Raw genomic sequence first — 22,517 nt, 5'->3', positions numbered from 1 at the left:
AAACGTTCATAAATTCACCTCTAAGACAATAAAATGATTAAAAAAACTCATCATGGATTCGAGCTTGGACCCTCACCATCATGTATTATAATGTTCAGCCAAAAAGTATAGAACGTATTTGAAGCAATTTTTTATTTTTGTAGCTTACTTACAAAAAATGTAAAAATCTTTGCAATGTGCATATTTACACTATATGGTGGTTGTTTGAACTAGACTGTGGCATTGTTACCAACAGTAATTACCTGTAGTAGAAAAACGTTAACTGTAGCTTAAAAAAAAAAAAAGACAGACTTATTCCCTCACTTAACTGAGCCAATTGCTAGAGAAAGGCCAATTTCAAATGAGATTTTTCCTCATGTTAAAATAGTTTCAAAGTCAAAACTGTAAAGAAAAACAAACGAGGATCTTGTTTTTAGGCTAGAATGCTGTATTGGCTACTTTCCAGGTGTCAAAAAGAAGAAAGACAGGTGTAGACTGCATCATGCAGTTCTCCAACCTGACTCCCTTCCTGAGGAAGGTGTTAATAACAGATCAGATAAATAAAGATATAATATGATGAATCTATAAATGTTGCTGAAGCCACTGTCATTCAGTACGACAGAGCATTTGTATTTATGACACTAAATACTGCTCTTTTAGGAATACAGCAGCAACATTTGCATAGTATAAAAATAAATTAAGTAGAAGCATGAAAAACGTGTGATTAGGATTGAAGATTTTATAAAAAAAAAACATGTGAATTCATACCATGACCACTTATTAACAAATAACACCAAACACATAGATAATAAACATCTATAAGCTCATGTTAAATGTACTTTATGATACCGTCTGGGGGTCTGTTAGAGGTGGCCACCACCACCACTCCGGTTTTGAACAGTGCCTCAAACAGCTGCTTCAGGATCATGGCATCAGCAACATCAGTCACCTGAGAGAAGAGAAGCAGAGAGGAGGAGAGCAGTGTTCAGGTTCAGTGCAGTCTGCCTTTTCATGCCACACACACACACACACACACACGCACACGCATGTGTATATGTTTGTGTTTGCGTGTGATGTCAAATCAAGCCGTCAACACTTCATGTTTATTAGTCTCTCTCAGGTGCTCTCATTCAGTCCTTTTTATCCGATCAAGGCCGCTTAGACTTTCGCGCGCACACACATCCCTAACCCACTTGAACTGACTGCAAAATGGTCACAGAGCGGTTTTCTGCAGAGGAAAAGCAGCAGATCTGAGCTGATCAAGTGAGCAGACAGGGGAGCGACAGGATGCAAGAGCGAAAACAGGAGAAGAAAAGAAGCATGAAAACAGAGCAATATTAGTCAGAGCAGGGGTCATGATTGCAAACAAAGCCTCTATCAAAGAGGGGGTCTTATAAAAGAATATGAAACATGTGTGCCTCTGTGTGCTGGGTGAGCTACACACACAAGGTCACACAAAGTTACAATACATAAACCCAATTCAACTGTCTGCTGCCTTTTTCATCTACATCATTTCCATGAATCCTCAATGAACAAAGGTCGATGAAAAACACTGACGCAAGGACATTTATGAGTCGCTGGCTGTTAAATGAAGAGCTCTGACCTTTCTATTAGTAATCCAGTGCTCTCACTTTTGTTCTTATTCTCTCATCTCTCCCTTTTCCACCTATGTTACTCTTTTGAACATCCATAAAGGGAGAAATCATGGTACTGTGTGATGGCCAGTAGTCAAAGCAGCATGTATTAAACCCATTTGATTAAACATGATGACTGACTGAGGAGAGTTCAGAATGGACTAAAATTAATTAAGTCAGATCTGTCTTTTGCCAATTGTGATTAAAATCAATTGAAATGCTGCATTTACACTTATAAAAACATGAAAGCAATCTTTAGACAATAAGTGATTGTCTTAATATGGTATTTCACTAAATGGTATTTTTCTAATCTCAGGAATATGATATATATAAAAAAAAGTTGAGTAAGGGCTTTGATTTGTCAGAAACTCAAAAGCGAGAAAGAAGTAGGTTTAATACTCTGAAATGACAAATATTTGAGGCTCATCATATATGATATTTTTAAAATTAAAGAAAACAAATCTCAAAAAAGGATTTAGAAAGTCTGCTGCTGCTTCCGAACAAGAAGTTATGCAAAACCAACTGAAGAAAGGTCAGATTTTATAATTGTTCTCCAAAAGTGACTAAGCTGTCTGAAGTTGGTTTTACAATCTTCAATCTTTACACTAAATTATGAAAAGTTTTCTTACTTCTTGAGCTTTTTCACATGTTGTTACAACTGCAAACCTCAAAGTGAATCTCTGGAATTCATATGAGACTAACACATGTCAATGTTTGAAGAAGTGTTTGCCTGTTTGTCTTTATAAATAAGAATTCACCAGCAACTCTCCATGTCTTACCAAGTCTTTTTAAAATTTTGACGGGTTCACTTTATCACATGAATAGAATTTGATACAAATTATTTATTTCACTGAAGCTCTGGCAGTAGGTTCAGAGTGGTTGAACCTATACCGTGATCTCCTGGCAGTCGGCTTGCCCTGTTTAGCTCAATCCATCTTCCTATAAAGTCTAACCAGCTTCTCTAAAAGCATCTCCATATTATAGTGAAGCCACTGTATATGATCAGGGTGATGCACAGTGTTAGTTTTCTGTAACACATAGCATTTTGCATGAAGCCCTTCAATTTGGACTGGGTCTGTGCAGCCAGACAGACCTGGACATGTTTGCTGTGCCCTTTGGGGCTTTGGGACACTCCTGGTCTCAAAGAACGGATGTTGTAACTCTGTGAAGACTCCTGCTAGTCAAGTCGCTGAATCCAGACGCTGGCCTGCAACATGAGCAAGCAGGTGTCCGTTACACTGCCCTCTCCTCTTACCTATTTTTCCTGTAAATAACAGGCACTTCTGATTGCCATACTCACAGCATATGCCTCCTTTCATACTCTGAAGAGTCTTCTGCTTTTGCATATTAGCTCCACTGCCCTTGCCAATACTTGATTAACATTTGTGTTAAAGCCTTGATTTTGCTGAGAAGAGGTGGCTAAGGGCATCAAATTAGAGCGTGCACACGCGAGCCAGTGATTGTGAGTGAGCGTAATGAGAATCAACAGAAAGCCAAGGCTCTGTGTCTCTCTGAAGGGGCCCCCGTGTTTGCTGCGACCGCAGGATTTTATTTTCATTTCAAAAGAATCATTTAAAAATGACCTTTTATACTGCATGGATTTGTTTATTCATGTGCCCTCAACATGATCACGGTATGAGGGGCAATATTGATTGCTGGGTGAGTAGAGAGAGAAAGGGGGAGAAAGAATGGATCCCCACAGAATGAGAAGGGTGGAGGGGGAACGATGTGGCACTTGTGGAGCACAAAAATAATGGTGCAATCTCTGTTAGTCGTTGGCGAAATTTAAATGAGCAGCCAATTACTCAAGTGTGTCAGTTTGCAGCGAGGCACACGGGTGCCAAATGAAGCCTCTTTTGATGTTACACCTCTTTATGTACACAACCTATGAGTAATTTCACCAACGGAGGCTGCACTGTGACAGAGACCATAAGACAATGCTGCTCAAGCATCGTCTTCCTCTTCCTCTCTCTCGCCGTCTTCCCGTCTTTCCATCTCGGACCTCTCGACGGGCGAGTATTCATTAGGAGAAACAGAGAGAAAGGAGGGAGGGGGGGCTACAAATTACTGATAATGGCACAGAGCTAATGAAGAGAATGGAGAAATGTCATTAGCATTTAAGAGGATAAGATCCATCTGACCCGCCACCGCCAGTCGCTTTCTAGCTCCACTCACTTAAGGAAGTAGGAGAGCGCGACTGATACCCGGAGCCTCATTTGCATGGCTGAGTGGAGGAGGATGCTGATTGGTACGGGCCCCGAACCCACACACATGCATACACACACACACACTTCCTCAACCTCTTGTTTATGCATCCCAAACAACGCATGTCTGCTTGTTTCCCCTCCATTCACTGGTAGCAACAGTTGACGAACTGGAAACTGCGAAGCCAGGCGAAGGCGAACAAAACAAATCAATGAGAGCATGCAAACAGCGCCGTGGCTCAAAAAAGTGCATGAAAAGGAGCCGCTCTTGATCCTCGCAGACACATGGTGTTATTTGAGGGAGCAACTCCACCTTGGATGACCTCTGACCTACCCCCATATTAACTGTAATGATATCACTGAGAGGAGCAGGATGTGTTTTTGGCTCGGCTGATGGAAAAACAGAAATGTGCACTCTTATTTGCTGCAGCAGGATGACTAACCAACCTCACAGAGAATAGGGAGAGCTTCAGTCGAGACTGGCTCGTCTGACACCAAAGGATAGAATAATGAGAATTTCTGCATCACTAATGACTGAAGGTGCTCTTTACACCCACAGGAAAAACTTAGAAGTTATGCAAGCCAACACTGTAGTACACAAAGACATATACATAAAGGCTATATAAAGACACAAGTGAAAATACTCAAGCGTGGTGGATGTACTGTTAAGAACTTTCATCTGTGCCTTGTGAAATTTCTGCTATGTTCATGGGCAACCACTAGGTGTCCCCAATTCTGCCTTTTTTGTTAAGACCAATATCACAAAGTTGAAAAGATAGTTAAACAAAAAGAATCAACATGAAAATAGGGATCACTCTTCCCTCTGAATTAAAGACATGGTTAAAACAATTCAAAACCCTGTATTTACTTGGTTGTAGTTGGTAAAAAGTGTCATTTCTGATACAAATATTCATTCTTTCATTTCTTACTGTACAATGCATTTCATTGTAAAGTAACAATAACTGTAAAAAGAAAGACAAAGGATGCATAGTTTCTCTTTTTTATTTTTTAACAAAAATAAACTTAATAGCATAGAATGCTTTTGTATTTAGCTGCTTCTATGTCTAGACTTTCTAACGAAAACACTTTGATCCAAAAATGTCCATTGTAGCTCTGGCTGCATGTTTAAAGTTGTTGACCTGCTGGACGGTGAACCTCTGGCTCATTCTCAAGTCACTTTCCAAATTTGGCTCCATCTATTACCCAATCACTTCAGAGACGTTTTCCCCACACCGCCACTAAAACGTGTCACTATGGATGGCGTGTTCAGTATGGCAATTAGTCTAGCAGTTCAGCACAAACTGCTAGTTTTCTGCCACAAGTAAGCCAAAAAGTTTACTTTTTAGTTTCATTTGACCAAAGCACCTTCTTCCACAGGTTTCTGTGTAGATTGCTTTCAAACTGCAAATAAGACTTTTCTATGACTGCCAGATTTGTGGAAGGCACTGATAATAGTTGTCCTGTAATAGACATGACTGTAGAGCTACTGAAGTGTTACCATGGGCCTCCTGGCTGCTGCTCTGATTAATGTTTCCTTTCCTCAAACTGTCAAATTAATTAGGATGGTAATTGTGCTATACTCTTTACATTTTAATAATGAATTGAACATAATTCTCAGAGATTCTCAAAGCTTGCTTTATGAACTTTATATCCATGCTGTGTTCATTGATTTTCATGATTCTGTTTGTTCGCTGATCTTGTCCTTCCACTTTAAAAATTCTACTTTGTGTTAGTCTAGAAGATGAAATCACAACAAAACGTATTTAAGTTTGTGGCTATTATGTTACAAAAGTCCAGAAATACATATTTATCCCTCCGGCGTATATAATAATTCTCATGCAGTACATTCATAGCTTTTTATTTTTATCTTAATAATGACTTGATGTAAAATATTAATATTTATAGTTGTTATCGTCTGGTAAACTTCTTAAGAAGCCTTTTAGAACAAACACATTATCTCTCAGCACACACATTAAAACAATGTCTGTAATGCACTTGCTCACCTGAAACTCATCAAAACACAACAGGCAGATCTCACTGCTGATCTCCATGGCAACCGGGGATATGGGGTCATAGTTGAACATTTCCCCTAGCCTTCGCTTCGGCAGGCTTTGTTTCCTGCGGTGGATCCCTTTAAGCAGCAGACAAATGTCAGGAAAATCTTAAAAGCGCACCTGCGTCGACAGCCGAAACTACCGACGGCGCTGAATAAAGCTGTAATTTCACCTGGATGGATAATGGCAGACAATTAGCACGGGGACAAACAGATGGATAAATATAGGCTCGCCAATGCACTATGAGCTTAAGAAGAAAGAAAAAATTAAATCAAAGTCAAAATGTAATGAGGAAAAGGAAGTCGCTGCTTACTCTTATGGATATCCAACATGAAGCTGTTGAAGTGGACTCTCTTTTTGCAACTGTTTTCCACATGGGAGTAAAACAAATCCATGAGCATGGTCTTCCCTGAGCCTGAAGGGTTCACAAAATTGGAGAAAGTAGGAGATTATAATGACTTGGTAATAACAACAAACTTGTCAGTTGTAAAAAGAAAAAAAAAACAACAACAAAGATGGTTTGTTTTATTGATTAAGCCATAACACAGATGCAGATTCTTACCAACATTTCCGTATATATAGAGACCCTTAGGTGGTGGTGGTTGTTGTGGAGGAGGTTCCTATTTGTGGGGGGTAAAAAAGTTAATGATCAGCTTTTACAATAATTTGTAACCAGTGAACACTCCTTCATAAGAAGGTCCTGGCCATCACAGCACTACAGACAGTTTTAAAAGCATTTACAATGAGATGCACTTATTCTAAGTTTTTAGTCTCTGATAGTTTTCAAAACATTCAGCTATCACCCTAATAATATCCTGTTTGAATTAAGTATTAACTACTTACTTATTAATTTCAGATGCACTGGTCAATAGGTCAATTTTTTTCCCTTAATTTGGATTGGTGGAACTGAATAGTCAGATTTCTTTCTCCGGTTATTAGATGCATCTAAATTAAAAGCTCCAAGGTTTTATTCGCTCTGTAATTAACAACAACGTGTACTTTGATGCAGTTCTTGAGTTAAATAAAAAAAGCAGATAAAGATTTTGGAAGCTTATTTGTATGTATAAATTGGAATAATAATCTTATCAAATTTTTTCTTTTTTACTTTTTACAGTTTTCTACAACTTTCTCATCATCCGAGTGCCAAACATTGAACTTAATTTTGTTTTTATCATCCACATGACCTACCCATCCTGCAACAAACCCAATGACGAAGTTGGTTTCTAATTCAGAAGTGTGGAATGTATTTCGGCATCTGGACTGAGTAAGACTGACTGTATTTCAAGATCTAGAGCAGCTCACAGATTAAGAGAGGACCAATAAAATCAGGTTATTAAAATTCTTAACTTACAAAAAGTAAACTGAATAATAAATACATTTGGAATTTACATCATTTCCAAGTTAACATTCACATGTTGAGTTTAAAATTCTGATATAGAAGGACCAGACATGCTGTAAATGGACCCTTTTTTGAGTTTCAAGTGCTTCAATATTTTGTGGTAACTCAAAATCCCCCAAAAGTTCTGATATGTATGAAACCCATTAAATATACCCCACCTTGAAAACTTTGCATTTTATGGAATACAGTCCTAGCAAGATGCCAGAGCAAACGCCAGAGTGATTAGTTCTGTTCTCCCGCTTCCCCACCTGTTACTGCACACTACCGGTCAGCTGGCTGACAAGAAAGCAACTTAACCTTTTCCTTACTTATGCAAAATATTTTCTGCAGGAACTTGAAAATCACTATTAAATTTTGATATATTTTTCTACATTTCTACTTAAGTTTATGGACAAAGTATTTACATAATTAAAATACATTTAAAAGATAGCATTAGAATATCTATAATAATTCATTTGTTCTACCAATTGGAAGCAGCTACATTTTTCTCTTGTGACTAAAAGTACTGAGATGTTTTGATTTTTGCCTAACATACCGTCTCATACGGTGCGAAACAGTAACAAACTCCCTATTTCAGAATATAACTAAAGCATCGTTTAATAAACAAGGTACGCCAAGGCATAAAGCCAGCACTACAGTGTGAGGTTTCATATGATCCAGACTGGCCCGCTGCAGGAGACGAAGACAAAGGGGATCTAATCAACAAGACAAGCCAGGGTTCCCACGAAAGAAAAGCATCATCAGAGGAATAATGGGGGGATTTGTCAGACAAAACGGAGAGGTCTGGATGAGGCTCCGTACGAGATGGAGTGGACTTGTGTGCACAGCCCGTTTAGCGCTGCTAATTGTGATACGGTACTGTAGCATTGAGGTGCTGCTGGAAGTCATTGTGCTGCCTGCCTCTTATTATCAAAAAGGTCTTTGCTTCAAAAAAACCCATCTTCTGTGTGACCGATCTGAGAGTACAAGAGAAAGCCAACTATCACAAAGGAGAACGAAGCATGTAAATGTATCTGCCACCAGTTTGTTCATAAACAAAATTTACTTATAGCTCATATAAGTCTGTGGATGGCTAAATTATAAGCTTTAGGAATGCTGCCGTTGTGCTATCTCCATCTTTGTGACCGGACAATAACGAACTGCTTTGGGATTAAATGCCTCTTTCTAAATGGAAAGAACTGTCCTCTTAATGTTTAATTTAGAAACCATTTCATGAAGATGGTACTTGGAGTCCAGATGCACTTGGTCCCCACAGCACAAGGAGCACTTGACTCTGATAAATGGCAGCAACTGCAGATGGAAACCTAAATTAATAGCCTAAACTTGTTGCTTCTTCCCTCCTCTTTTGATTGCCACCCTCCCCCTCCCCCAAAAAAAGCTTCTCCAAAACTCGTCACGAAAAACTGAAAGACCAAAAGGCTTTCCCTTCTGCTATGGCGTAACAGCGTGCGACTTCTCCTTGACTTCCCAAACTGCCCTCCGGCATGGCGGGGTAATTGTCAGTGGTGACTGGTAGCCATTCTGCCACGGCAGAGTGGAGAAGGACAAGGCTCTCCCTCAGCGACTTTGTCTAGCTAAGCTCCACGGGCCAGTCTAGCCTCCTGGTGGACGATACAGACTGGCACATGAGTGAAAAGTTCACATGCAGGACATGGACCTTCTTACCTTTTAAATTACTCCATTTTTTTTAAGCCAAAGATGCTACATTTCACACCAGAATCATCAGAGGGGAGGTTGTAGGAGTCCAAGTTAGGCTTAACTTTAATGCAGGAGACTCTACACTGTACGTTCGACTTAAAGAGGGCGGCTCGGACTAAACAATAGTCCATTGTCAGTCAACCATCCGCAAAACCACGCCACATTGGGTCAATATTAAGTCAAGTGTACTCTCCTCACAGACTCGGTCAGTTAGTGGGGACAATGGCGGCACTCTCACAGAGAACGGACACCGAAGGACTGTGGTATGACCTGATTTAAACTGGAATAATTGCGTAAGTACGCAGTCAGTGAGAATGTGTGTGTGTGACAGACAGAGCAAGAAATAAGGTGCAAAAGGAGAGGGGTGATGGGTGGGGCAGTCTGCACTGGTGTTGATAGCCTAACACCAAAGCATTTGTCAGAAGCTCAAATCAAAAGCAAAAAAGACAAGAATGGCCCAAACAATAGGGATCCCCTCATTACTGCATGGGGACGGTGAGAGAGCGAGAGGGGTGCCGGGACAGGCCCAGCAGGAGGCCTGCCCTGCTGCCTTCCAAAATCTCTGCCTAACCCTGTGTGTCTGTGCCAGCCCACCAACAAAAACATGCAAAAAAAAAAAAGGAGACTCCCAGCACCAAATAGGAGACAGTCAGCTCCTCTGACCTAAAAACAACAACAACCCCCTGCATTATGCCGCTCATAACTCACACGCACAATAAACTTCCCAGACCCCTACCCTTCCTTTGACCTGAACCCCATGGCCATCACTGGAATACAGTGCAGTCAACTGTAGTTCTCCCAACTTTTAAAACATCAGTTGTCTAAACTGAAGTTCTCAAAGGAAATATGTCCCGCTTTTAAAACCCTCGACATACAGACTCACTCTTTGATTTTCTTTAAAAAACATTTGGCTTTAGTGTCATTTCCTACAGAGCACAGACATTATACCGTTTCATATCTTATTGCTCCAAAGAATTTCTAAAAGAAGAACAGGTTAGAACAGGTTTTCCTTTGCATTTAGTAGTTTACCTGGCCTATGCTAAATTCAACAAAGCTCAGAATTGTGGCAGAGAGCCAATGTAGTAGCAACTTCAAGATCTAGGGTAACTTTAGAGTTACAAATACTTGTCAACTCTGACCCAAACCTTAATGTTTTTGCTAGAATGCTCAAGATGGAGATTTTATTTGTCACACTGACTTTAAGCAAACATCCAGAACATCCACAGTTAAACTGGAGGCGTCACTTGATGAGGGCTGTGGATAAGACAAAACCACACAAGGTAGAGGAAAGGCTGTCAAATCAAGATGTGGGATGCTGACTTTAACATGATGTACACGTTCTAGAGCAGTATATTAACGCTGTACTTTTGAAATTTTGTATCAAATAATGGATAAACTTCAAATAATCTTAACAAAAATGAAATAGAGATACATGTTTGTGTTCTGTTCCTTGGAAGTGCTAATCTTTTATATGTGCATAATTCATTTGAGGACACCCAGTTTCTAAATCTCCATTTCTTTGTATACCAACCACATTAAAAAGGCAACTGGCATTCCAAATAGCATTGAACTATGGGAGGATGTGCATCTTAGGTTCATTTGCCCATCCTGTGACAGGCAGGGCCTAATCAGGGTCTACCAAAATTTAAGACTTACCATGTTTGTCTCCTGGACAATAGCATTGATTAAAAAGTCTTCAAAGACCCAGTGTGTACATCTGCAGTGTTTTTGCTCATGACCATCTCAAAAGCAACACATCTGCTCTTCTATCCAAACAGAGACGCAGGGCATCTACTTCAAGATGTCCTGTAATAGTACTATGGATTTCCTCCACCAATCAGCCAGTACAACATTTGGTTACCATGGAAACTGAATGGAGACTGGTGAGTAAGCATGCTGCTTCTCTATAGTTACATTGACCTTTTAGGCATATTGCTGTTATACAATTTTATTGATAGTATCTGGATGAGGAGAGAAGTTGTAGAGAAGAGGAATATTTGAAATTTATTTAATTTGATGATTGTTGATATAACCCAACAAACTGCTTGTTACTTGTCTCACTGTATGAAATACTATTCAAATGTGATTTTATAAGAAGCATCTTACTAAATTAAAAGGAGCAGCACCATGGTTCTGCAATAAATACTATTATGCACAGACAATAATTATTGTCCCTATATGTACTGTGTTAATGAAGTAAATAATTTAACTCATATTATGAAATCGTTATGCTCAGCTGTAAATCTGACACACGTAACAGCAATACAGTTAAATTACCGTTTTGGTTGTTGTGGCATCATCATTTTGAGGTTGCCTGCTGTGATCTTTGTAGTGTTGTGTTGATAGAGGGTTCAGGTACATCCTGTTAGTGTAAGTCTTTAAGGTTTGCTGCAGTAGAGCCAGCCGCTGGAGAACATATTTCTGCTGAGCGTCCTTCTTTAGGGAGCCACTTTGCACAAGCCGCTCAAAGTGATCCACAATGTCACCGGAGTCACGAAGATCTGTAGCTGAAGTGTCCGAGGAGGAGGAGCGGGATGACACGGAGAGACAGAAAAACCCCCAACACCTGGGACCTTCAAAGTACAGTGACTGCATTAATAACTTTACAGTGTTTCTAAGTTTGTACAGACAGCAAAAACAAGCCCATTAAACATTTTAGAAATTACGAACTGAACTCCTACCTTCTGCGGTGACACTCCGTGGAAGACGGCAGATTTTATTTACAGATTGAGCTCGTTTTGTCAACAAAAACACTGCAGAGGACTTAGCGACGGCTGGAACCATGTAGGACGCCATGATGCTTCAAAGCGCTGCAACTTTATTGAGACACATAACACTGTATCTTGTAACATTGTCAAAAAATAAATTAATAAATACAACGTGTTAAAAAAATCAAAAGATAACTATATTATAAAAATGGATTTAGCAAATTACTATTGAGTAAATTACTATTATTATCAGATTCATATTATGTATGCAAAATATAAAAATAATTTATTTCATTTATATTGTCCACCTATTAAATAATTTTATGTTTATGACTTTAAAAGGTTCCTTTTACAACTATTGTAAGAGGAACCTGTTGTTCTTTTAGGTGGTCCTAAAAGAAGAAGATAAAAAGATATACTAGAGCTCTATTGTTTTTCCAGCAAGTTCAAGTTCCTGTATTAAATTGTAAATTTCAGTAGCATTTCAGGATTTCAGAAAGCCCAAGTGAAAAAAATGCTATCATTGTTCCTTATGAAAAATTATGAAGTTTGAGTTTTAGTAATATTTCCAGGAAAGATGAATGTTTTCATCTTGAAGTTGTTTAATTCAATTTTAATTTCAATACATGTTCATAAACTGTACGCAAGTTTTTGCATACAGTTGTGCAAAAACTGTATGCAAGTTTTTGCACAGCTTGCATACAGTTGTATGCAAGTTGCATACAACTGCATACACGACTTTTAAAATTACTTAAAATTCACTTGAATAATTTTAACTCAAGTGAAAAGTTGCCATCCAAAAAATTATTCAAGGAAGAGTAAAAAAAGAAAGTATTTCATAACAAAACTACTTACTGAGTGACTAATGCATCGGTCTGTCGTTGAAGTGAGTAGAACCACAACATTGACTACAGTCAATGCTTTGGCATAAATATTTAAACACAAAGTTTAATATTCCAGTTAGTTATAAAATAATCAAACTGGACATTTTTGTCTTCTGTCTACTAATGATGACGACGATTCATTAAACCAACAATCCCGCTGGCGAGTCGTAAACAAGCAGAGGTTCAAACAAGTGGTTGAGCTTCGTCAGCTGAACCTCAGCTGATCGGAAGTACAATCTGTTAGAGTGTAGCAGAATTTACGTAACGCACATTCAACATAAAAGCACATAGCAGATATTTAATATACTAAAATAGTAATTGAACATAAATAATGTCAGAAACCTAAACACTTAGTGATATTATATATATAATAAAACTTTTCCAAGTTTTTTCCCAATAAATTGTTTAAGTAGAAGGAAGTACTATGTTCCAGGTATTTTATTTTGAAGAACCGAAACATTAAGTACATATCTGTGTTGCGGCTGCCTTGACAGTATCCCTAGCTGATTGGGAGGACAGGGAGAAATGGCTGATGCTATAGCTGATACGAGAAGGCTGTACACTAAGCCCCAAAACCTAAATGACGCGTATGGACCCCCGAGTAATTTTCTAGAGATTGATGTGAGCAATCCTGAGACTGTCGGGGTTGGGAGAGGCAGATATACGACGTACGAAGTCAGGCTGAAGGTGAGGCTGCATTAACAAGTGCTAGTGACGTTAGCTTGTTAGCTAGCTGCCCAAGCTAGCTGACCTGGCTTTTCCTTTTAGTCAAAGTTATAAATAATTGACATCAGTGTTGTCATCGAGGAAAAATCGTGAATGTTTACACTTAGTTCAAAAGTAATTGCATACTTAGGTATTATTTTTGAATAAAAAGTGTTTGGTTGTTAGCAATATTTGTGTGGCTGCTGGGTTTATCAGACATTACCTTAATTACGCAATGCTAGGCACTGTTAGCTAGGGTTAGCGTACATCCGAAGTTTTAAAAATATTTTAAAATATAAGCAAGATTGGACAATATGAAAACTGAAGTGAAACCTGAATTCGCTCGTCTGCAGAGGGAAGCTCATAAAGCACCGATCTAAAAATAAAACTAGTCAAAGAAAAACACAGAATCTTAGATCTGGAGCTTCTAGAAACTGATTTTACACGTTCTCTTCATTAAAACAGTTAATATTTAAGTTAATATTTCAGTTTCATTTATAGAAACATTCTACCTACTCAGATAGTGAAGTGGAATGTTTGTTTTTGTTAAATTTCTCTAGAGTTCAGCGCTGTTATTCTTAACACAAAGTTTATATCTGTAATTAGTAGCAGTAAAATAATGTTTTGAAATAAAAAAACACCGCCACAAAATCTCATCATAAACTTGACTCGTGCTTGAGTGGAACTCAAGGCACACCCCATGATGACTGCAATAAATATATAACAATTATAGTCGCATTAAGTGGTCTACGTGACTGATGTTCAGTTTGAATACCCTTAAAAGTATTTCATGAAAAAGACTCGGCACATCATTTCTCTGCCTAGGTCTAACTAATTAAGTATTACACAAAGTCTTGGACAGATTAGGTAACAAACACATTCGTCCAGCATGGCATAAACTTTGCAGTGCTAATCACTATTGTATTTGGTGGCTTTGATTGGTGAAGTCAGTTCCTCTTGCGCTTACAAACAGGATGCAGCTTGCTGACAGATTCTCCACTTTTTTCCATACCTCCTACGACACATTTCCTTCCTGCAACTCCGTTGTCAAACTTGCGGAGAAGTTCTTTCCTTCCATTTGTCTTCATTTGTTTTACAAATGCGATATTCAGAAATTTTATGGTAGCCCTTTGCGCTAAGGGAAATACTACATGGTGAAGTTAGGACGTTGATCACAGAAAACATACAATTCAAAGGCGTGGACTAATTGGTTTGAGATGACGTCAAAGCAAAAGCACCATACCATGTTTAAATGCACATGTCGAACTGTGAAGAAGTTGGGCCACAGGAGGAAATAAAGCATTCATTGCCTCATCTGTCTCCTATGAAGTGGAAAATAGGCTAAAACTGAAAATTGGTCCTATCGCCATTATGTCAAATGGACCTAATTCTCTCAACAATGTTTCTGACACATTTTTGAAACTATGCTAGAAATGGCTAAGGCAGTTCTAAGGGAAATTCATCTTTTAAAAAATTTTCCTGCGAAACTTTGATTGCAAATGTGGTGACCTCCTGGTGACCCAGACCAAAGCAATCCACACTAGTTGGAGTCGGTTGGCTTTTGACCTATGGCGATGATGGTGGATTTTACATAAAATCAAGACAATTATGGCCAACCCTTACCATCTTCTTCATGGGACTGTCTGACTACAGCAGTGTGTTTTTTGTCAGACACTCTGAGGCTTCTACAAAGCCTCCGCTATTACTGTAGCAGTAATACATACTGCTACAGGAGATCTTTCCTGCCCTCAGCCATCACCATCTACTTTAATGGTTTGATGATTAACAGAAATGAGCAATGAGGAAAATGAGGGCAGCAACCTACATTGCGATGGCAACAGCATATCCTAAAAGTTCTAGCCCTGGTCTAAGTGGTGTCAAAAATGACAGACATTGTGCTTTTGTTAAAATCTTCAGCAGAAACGACTCTGAAAAAAGTTTTTTTTTTCTCAACTGCTTTTCCAAATTTTAAAATTAAACAGCCTGTCTTAATATAATGTAGGCTACAGGCCTCGTTAAACTTTACTAAGACAAATATTTATGTCTGAGAGAAAATACGACTGTTTCAGCTATTAAACCATTTTCTGCAAATGAAAGACATTTCTTGTTGCTGATTTGCGTTTAATGTTGACGGTTTCACATTTCATTTTTTTTTTTTTTTTTTTTTTCTGCTGGTGTAAAACTCTCTGGCAGTCACAAGACTCATCTGATTGCCTCATCTTTTATCTCCAACTTGTCATTTCAGTTGACTGACACCCCTGTAGTTAGTGACCTGAAGCATTTAGATTGGCTACCAGCCTTCAACTGTTTTATAGCTTCCACTGTTTCTTAAGAAATGAATTTAAGGGGATGGAAGCTGTCTGCAGGCATTAGCCTCCAATATAAGGCTACTGTACTTGATTAGCGTGTTATAATTAGCATATGCGTGTAATCAGCATTATTGTGCACCTCATAGCCTTGTGTGACCCTCCTTTGCATAAAACCACAGAAGAAACGGCGCATCTCTCACTTTTCAATAAACGTGGTGTCAACTTAGCTTTGCTTCTCTCCTTCTCCTTTCTTTAGCTTTCTTTGGAGACACTTTCACTCCATCTCCAGCATTTTAAGAGCGTTAGCCACAATGCCCTAGCCAGGAATGCATAGTATTTCTTTTGTACTTTCTTGCTTCTGTACTTTCTTCCATTTTTCATCTGATTTCTTTTAGACTACCACAGCAGCAGCATCCTCTGCTAGGATATACAGTTTCTTCTATTAACTGTTTTTCCTGTTCTCACCACTGTCCTGATAGTCACCCCGAAATTGAGAGAGTCCTTGTGGCCACACTGAGAGAGTCTTGCTTAATCCCGTCATTGAGAAAAGAGAAGAATGAAACGGGCCATGGTCTGGGGGTGTGGGGGAGCTGGAGCATTTACTCCCCATCCTCACCCCCTACCCATGGGAGGGCAGAAAGCCACCCCTCTCCAGCAGCCTTCATCTCATCCGCTCCTATCCCGTTCCTCTCCCAGCTGTGTGCAGTCATTTGCCTATTTAATTGCATGGTTACTGTTGTTTGGAGTAATAATGTAAACATCAAAAATAATCAGGCATGTACGACTTTCTCACGGTGTGATGCAGTCGAATACAAGGACTGTAGTGTTGTAGGAACTACTCAGTAAAGGATGTAGTATAAACAAATGTTTTAGCAAAAAATAAACATTAGTTTCCTTCTGGTTATTGCATAGAATAGACCACCTGTTGTGCTCTTTATAGCATAACACAAGTATAATAAGCTTAAATTGGCTCATATTTTCTCAGGTAGCTAGCCTTCAGTGGGCTGCTTAGCAAACAGCTGCTTGTAGCTTAACAGCTTTACTTGGACAATGGCGCTGCCACAGAAAAACACACGCCTCATGACTGTGTTTTTTTTGTTTTTTTGTTACTAGAAATATTTCCAAACAGATTAATTTCTTTGCAAGAGGAGAAAACTTGTAGTGGTCCTGTTTCAGCAAGCTGACTCGCAGTTCTCAGCAACAAGTGTTAAGAAGGGGCAGCTTGAGAAAACTCAGCCTGGTACTTTCTCTGGCATCTTTTTTTTTTTCTCCATTTAAACTGTGGAAACAATCATAGTCAACATTTTATTGGTTTTGAAGCATTTTAAAATTTTGATAGTGGTAACTGACCCATGTCTGACAATAACTATCATTAAGCTGTCAGGTTTGTTTTGCATCTATGTAAAATATTGTCAGTTTGTCCTTTTGGCTTATATCTCGGTGTTTGTGTTTGGCTTGGGTTATCATGTGATTAGATGCATATTTGCAGTAACATTGAGGAATGTTGTTCAGCCACTTGTTTACTGATTTCAAACTGGTGATTTAAATCAACAAACCAGATCTTATTTTTTTTATTTTTTCCAGATAGGAAAGCAAAGTTATTTCTAGAAAATTACCTGTTTTCCTGAACTTTTCTAAACTTTTTAAACCATACATTTTCAGTCTCATGAAAAATTGAGAGCAGTTAAAAATAAAAAATGGTACGAATACACCTGGATTTTTAAAAAAATTTTTCAAATGTTAAATTGACATTTATTAATTATTTATTAAATATTTATTTTGTCTTCTTGTCACGGCATAGCAGTGAACTTAAACTACTCCTCCAATTTCATCCACTTTTACATCTCATAATTTTAAGTGAACTTTTCATAACGGTTCATGAGCAATAATATCTGTATTTTTGCCCCCAATTCTTGATGCCTGTAATGGAAAGAGTTACTCCGCTGAATTCTATGAATTCTGCCATGTTCTTCAGTGTTAATGGTGTCTTTTGGTTGCTGGCTCTCTGGAGGAGCTTCCCAAGCAACAGAGTGTATTTTTGTTTGGACCCACAGCAAACCGCAGGTTGGAGCTGGGATGTGGGTGTACGAAGCGGAGGAAGGGGTGATGGGTATTACCAAAATTTCTTTTCTTTTTTTTAGTTGGTTCCCATCTCATCCATTCAGGGAAGCGGACTTTGGGATCTCACTTTGTTTATGGATAAGAGTACATAAAAGGGCTCTTATAGCTCTGTCTCTCACTCGGTCTTCTACCCCTCCTCTTCTCCCATAGCTTCTCCTCTCTCCTTTTTTCCCCCCTCTTTTTCATTTGAGTTCTGGGGTGGGGGCCTTTGGTCATTAATAAAATGGGGAGAGACAGGGAGTGTGTGTGTGCGGAGGAGGTGGAGGGGTGAGGGGGGGCTTGTCAGGCACAGTCAAGTGTAATCCAAAGTCTACAGCATCCTCTTCGACAACTATTTTAATGGAAATAGGGAACATATTGTATCAAGGCTACCATATCCTACTTGAAATGACAGTATCAAAAGTGGGAGTTGATACTATGGCAACAAAGCAGCTTTTTGCCAGATAGGCGAGTCGGAGAGAGGGTAGGCTGTCAGGCCACAGGGGCCGGCAAGCGAGGGAACGAGTGAGAGAATACACGTAGCGACGAGAGCAAAAGACCCGTTGCCCCAACGCTTTTGTTCACAGCCTCTTTTTTTTTTTTTTTTTTTTTCCCATTTTGGAATATGATGCAATGAGATGGTATTATGTTGCCATTTTTAATGCCATTATTCTGAAAGGGGGACTATATGGGAGGGGAGAAGAGGGGGGCGCACGGGGAAGGCTTAGGATGCGCACTTTCAAACTTGACTTAATCCATCCTGCTAAAAGCTAATGCATGGTGGCCTTGAACTGTTCTCTCTGGAGATGAGTGATCTTTGTCCACTCTCCCCCTTTCTTTCAGCGCCGCGCTGTTTTTTAAGGGTTCTGCCTCTTTTCAGGCCGGTTTCAATGAGCCCAAGGCATTGTGTCCCACACATTATGATTCACATGCTCTTCCTATGGAGCACAGATTGCACCTTGTACGCCCATAATTGAAAGTGAAGCTAGGAGATCTACTTTGACAGAGATACAGCTAGCTTTCTGCTTCTTTTTTTAGAACATGCTCCTCTTATATATTTTGCTTTTAAATATGACCTCTCGTGTTTCTCTCTTTGGAAACGGCTGGTTTTCGTAGTTTCCTTTCCTTTTTTTTTTTTTCCTCTTTCCCTTGCAACTCGAAGAGGCCTAGTGTGATGTTTTACACGGTCACTGAAATGCTAAAACTTGAACGGCGGTGGGCTGGTTCCATGTTCTGATCGGTACGGAGGCCAGTAAGTTGAGACAGCCGCGCTCTAACCTCTAACCAGCCATGAAGAGAACAGAGGCCAGGGAAACCTGATCTTTGACTCTCGGCACTCTCACGCACCGCCTCTTTCTGAGCGTTTTGTGCGAGCAAGAGAAAAAGAGAGTGAGACCTCTCAGATTTCAGCTCTGTCGTTTTCATCCCTCCCCTTGTCCCGAAAGGCCAATCTCTTAATCACTGGGTTTGAGGGGGTGAGGGAACCGAAAGTCCAGGTGACTTCCGTAACTTCCACTTTCACAGCTGCCACCATTGTCTTGGCATGGGTTGGTTTCAGCTTCCTCACAAATAGGCTGCAAACCTTTGCATTTACATTGTCGACAAAGCCACTGGTCAAATCATGCACATCATCTCATGCATACTTTACGAATGTCAGTGTGCGCTTGTGTTTGGTCAAGTGTTTTCCTGTGTGCACATGATGGGATTAGAGTCACGGCGGTGGCAGATTACCTGTAACTGTGATCTGTTGTGGAGGGGATTAACTTCGTGGCACTCCACGCTGTGAAGTAACACGACGCAGCGGGGACGGACCACGGTGAGAGCAGTGCAGAGTTAATGCTAGAGCACTGGGGCGATAAAGCTATGATAATCCACTTCTCCTGTGACCTGAGAAGGAGGAGGAGGAGGAGGAGGAGCGAGGCCCTCATTGATGGCTTTACCTGGAGAGAACTTGAAGTGAGGGGCAAGGCTTTTTGAGACGCGGGGAGTTTTAGAAAAACTCTGTGGGAAAGTGGGAGTGGCAGAGCTTTTAATCAGCATGTAGAAATGGTCTGCTTTATGCGACTGTCACTTTAACCTTTTTGCTTTACTGTACTCTTGGAAACCCTCTGGAGACACTGAGGATTTTAGGTCATTTACAGTTGAAACTCAAGAACTTGATGATTTTTTTTTTTTAAATGAGTAATCCAAAGAAAGTATCAAATATGACTGGCATGCACTACCTTAAAGTGAAGTTGTTTTGTGTGTGTAAATAAATAAAACTCGGGCATAGTACTGATGAACATATAGTGGATTGCAAAAGTGATTATAGCCATGGAACGTTTTCACATTATACCATACTGTAAGCATACAGGTTTTTTTTTTTATACACCAACAAGAAATGAGGCATAAATGAGAAATAATAATAAAAAAAGAAACTTATTTGTTACCAATTAAAACTTTCTTTGAACTCATTTTCTCTGGTTGAAATTCAACTGGGCCAATCAGCAAACAGGAGGAGTTGTGAACAAGGATGCCAATTTTCAGCGCTACTTTAGAATTGTAGTCTGCAATGGCTGTGGTTGAGCAATGGCAGGGAAGGAAGCCATTTGTTGGCGATGCTTCCAAATATTGAAATCGACATGAACGGCACTTCTCTTCGCAGGATCAACCTGGTGCACGATGTGCGTCATGGCCAAATGTGAGCGATTAAATTTGAACTTCAACAGAGTTCTTGCCTTCAGGAAATGAGAAACGAGGATGACTTATTTTGCAGATCGAGAGAAATAAGGAGCTAAAGCGCTAAAAGGAGAAACCATGAGTGCGAAACGGCCACTTCTGCTCTGCCTCCTCCTCAATTAGTCTTGCACTGAGCAGATGCAGCTCCCAGCCTCTCCAGCTCCCTTGCTCTTCCTTTATGACCACATGTACCCTCTCTTCCCTTTTGTTCAACTGTTAACTCTCCATCTCGCTTGCTGCACACAGTCACAGTCGCCTGCCCATCGATCAGGCTGCTGCTCGCGCTGCATTCATTCTGCACCTACTTGCTCAGTTGCTTCGCTTTTGTGATTCTCCCCTTTCCCCTGAATTCTGACCTTCTGTAAATGTGGCCTGCCCATGAAATGCTCATTCACTCCCTTCTTGTTTGTACATTGTCACAGGATGGCCATGTACCTCCAGGACTAGTGAAGAGCTTTGGCATTGTGCTGTAATTTGCTGTTTGCTTCACTACTCCTGTCAATGTCGAAACATCTCCCTCTTTTAATTCGAAATTCACTCTCAAGTGCTTGTCAACAGCAACTTTGAATTACGCGCACACGTGTGGATTCACATACATGAATACACACAAACCCGGTATGCTTTCTGAGTGGAAAAAAGACCTTGGTGAGCAAAAGATTGTTGGAAATGTAAGTTGAACTTTTGTTTTCTGTTCCCTTGAGTCCAGTTTAAATTTGGTTGAATTCATTCTTTTTTTTTCCTACTTCTTTTTGTCCTTACCCAGCCATGTTTTTCTCCCAATCATGCCATTGCCCCCCAAAGTTCAACCCAACATTTTTGTTGTCTTTTTGTCTCGTCTAGTGTTCTCTACCCAGGCCTACCTTGCTAGTGTCTTTTACCCTAAATTAATTTAGGCTAATTATAGTTTAATCAATAAGGGCTGTCTTGCCGTCACTAGATGTTCATAACTACGGACTAAGCTGCATCCCATTTACCTTTCCCTATTTTAAAAATTGAATCTGTGAATGATTACAAATTAAAGATATTCCACTTGCAAAATGGAAAGTAAGAAGTTGCGCTAAATGACCTTGATCTTTGCACTTAGCTAAACAAGCCACTAAGGAATTACGTATAATGTAGCAACACATCAACTGCTCATTTAATGAGGATCCAAACAAATGTTACTATTGCAGCCTTCTATATGTGTAGTCTTAGGGTAGCCATATTGGATTTTGAGGTTAAGTTGGCAAAAAGCGTCCCACTTTTAAAGTTGAATTCCTACATCAGGAAGCTTTCCACTAACATTGAGAACTATTCTAAGGAAACGGGTATCGGAATAAGTGTTTTAAAAATGTGACTGTTCTGCTTGTGTTTGTCCCCAGACCAACCTTCCCATCTTCAAGCAAAAGGAGTCCTGTGTGCGGAGACGATACAGCGACTTTGAGTGGCTCAGAGCGGAGCTGGAGAGAGAAAGCAAGGTAAGCTTTCCATATAAGTTCATCATTACAGCTGTAGAGCTAACAGACTGTAATGTTGATCATACCTACCATGGAGGAGAATGAGAAAGAAAAAACCTAATTAAACGCCACCACCTCAAAGCGACCCACACGTGTTCTAGAAGAATGTTGACGTCACATATTGCAGTGATGGGATTGTGACTTGATCCGCTACAGTGACTCAAACGTCTTTCACAATTTCATGAATGTGAATTTTGACCATTGTTAATATCTGAATTTAAGCCTCTGGCTTCGTATTCAACCTCTCATGTCAGTGCAACATGACCATTCAAACTGCAGATGCTTTGAAAAAAAATTGAAAGTGGCACAAATATGATTTTTTTTTCGGGGAGTGAAAAGTAAGAATTTGGCCTTGTAGACTGTGAAAAAATAAAATAAAACCAGTCTGGGTCACAATCAGCTACTTTGTGAACTTAGCTTTAGATTGAGGACTCGGAAAAGTTCTTATAAGCATATTGAATCGGATCATGCTGTCTTGGACTCATTAATTTAAAGCATTGAACTGATGGAGCCTTGTGTAACTGTTTTAACTCTGGCTGTTTTTTTTTTTTTTTTTTTTTTTTTTTTAAAGGGGGTCACACCCTCTCCCCTAAAAAAGCCCTTTTTAGTCAGCCACGTTTAAGTACAAA

General features: G+C 39.6%; 2 protein-coding genes across 2 annotated transcripts in view; one reads left to right on the top strand and one right to left on the bottom strand.

Annotated features, from left to right (window-relative positions):
• Window positions 1-12,734, bottom strand: part of afg1lb (AFG1 like ATPase b) — a 31,275-nt gene extending 18,541 nt beyond the window's left edge. The window contains exons 1-7 of the mRNA XM_015054905.1: window positions 12,532-12,734; window positions 11,650-11,784; window positions 11,246-11,541; window positions 6,434-6,491; window positions 6,185-6,286; window positions 5,821-5,948; window positions 829-928 (exon numbers count right to left, since the gene is read on the bottom strand). Of these exons, the coding sequence (XP_014910391.1) occupies window positions 829-928; window positions 5,821-5,948; window positions 6,185-6,286; window positions 6,434-6,491; window positions 11,246-11,541; window positions 11,650-11,764 (799 nt within the window). The 5' untranslated portion in view covers window positions 11,765-11,784; window positions 12,532-12,734. The remainder of the gene's footprint in view (window positions 1-828; window positions 929-5,820; window positions 5,949-6,184; window positions 6,287-6,433; window positions 6,492-11,245; window positions 11,542-11,649; window positions 11,785-12,531) is intronic.
• Window positions 12,735-13,038: 304 nt separating this feature from the next.
• The window catches only part of snx3 (sorting nexin 3), a 15,812-nt gene continuing 6,333 nt past the window's right edge, over window positions 13,039-22,517 (top strand). The window contains exons 1-2 of the mRNA XM_015054907.1: window positions 13,039-13,247; window positions 21,754-21,849. Of these exons, the coding sequence (XP_014910393.1) occupies window positions 13,086-13,247; window positions 21,754-21,849 (258 nt within the window). The 5' untranslated portion in view covers window positions 13,039-13,085. The remainder of the gene's footprint in view (window positions 13,248-21,753; window positions 21,850-22,517) is intronic.

This window comes from Poecilia latipinna, unplaced genomic scaffold (assembly GCF_001443285.1).
Source record: "Poecilia latipinna isolate Pla-1442-1.1 unplaced genomic scaffold, P_latipinna-1.0 Scaffold1285, whole genome shotgun sequence".
NCBI lineage: Eukaryota > Metazoa > Chordata > Actinopteri > Cyprinodontiformes > Poeciliidae > Poecilia > Poecilia latipinna.
This window is presented reverse-complemented; position numbering and strand designations above follow the sequence as displayed.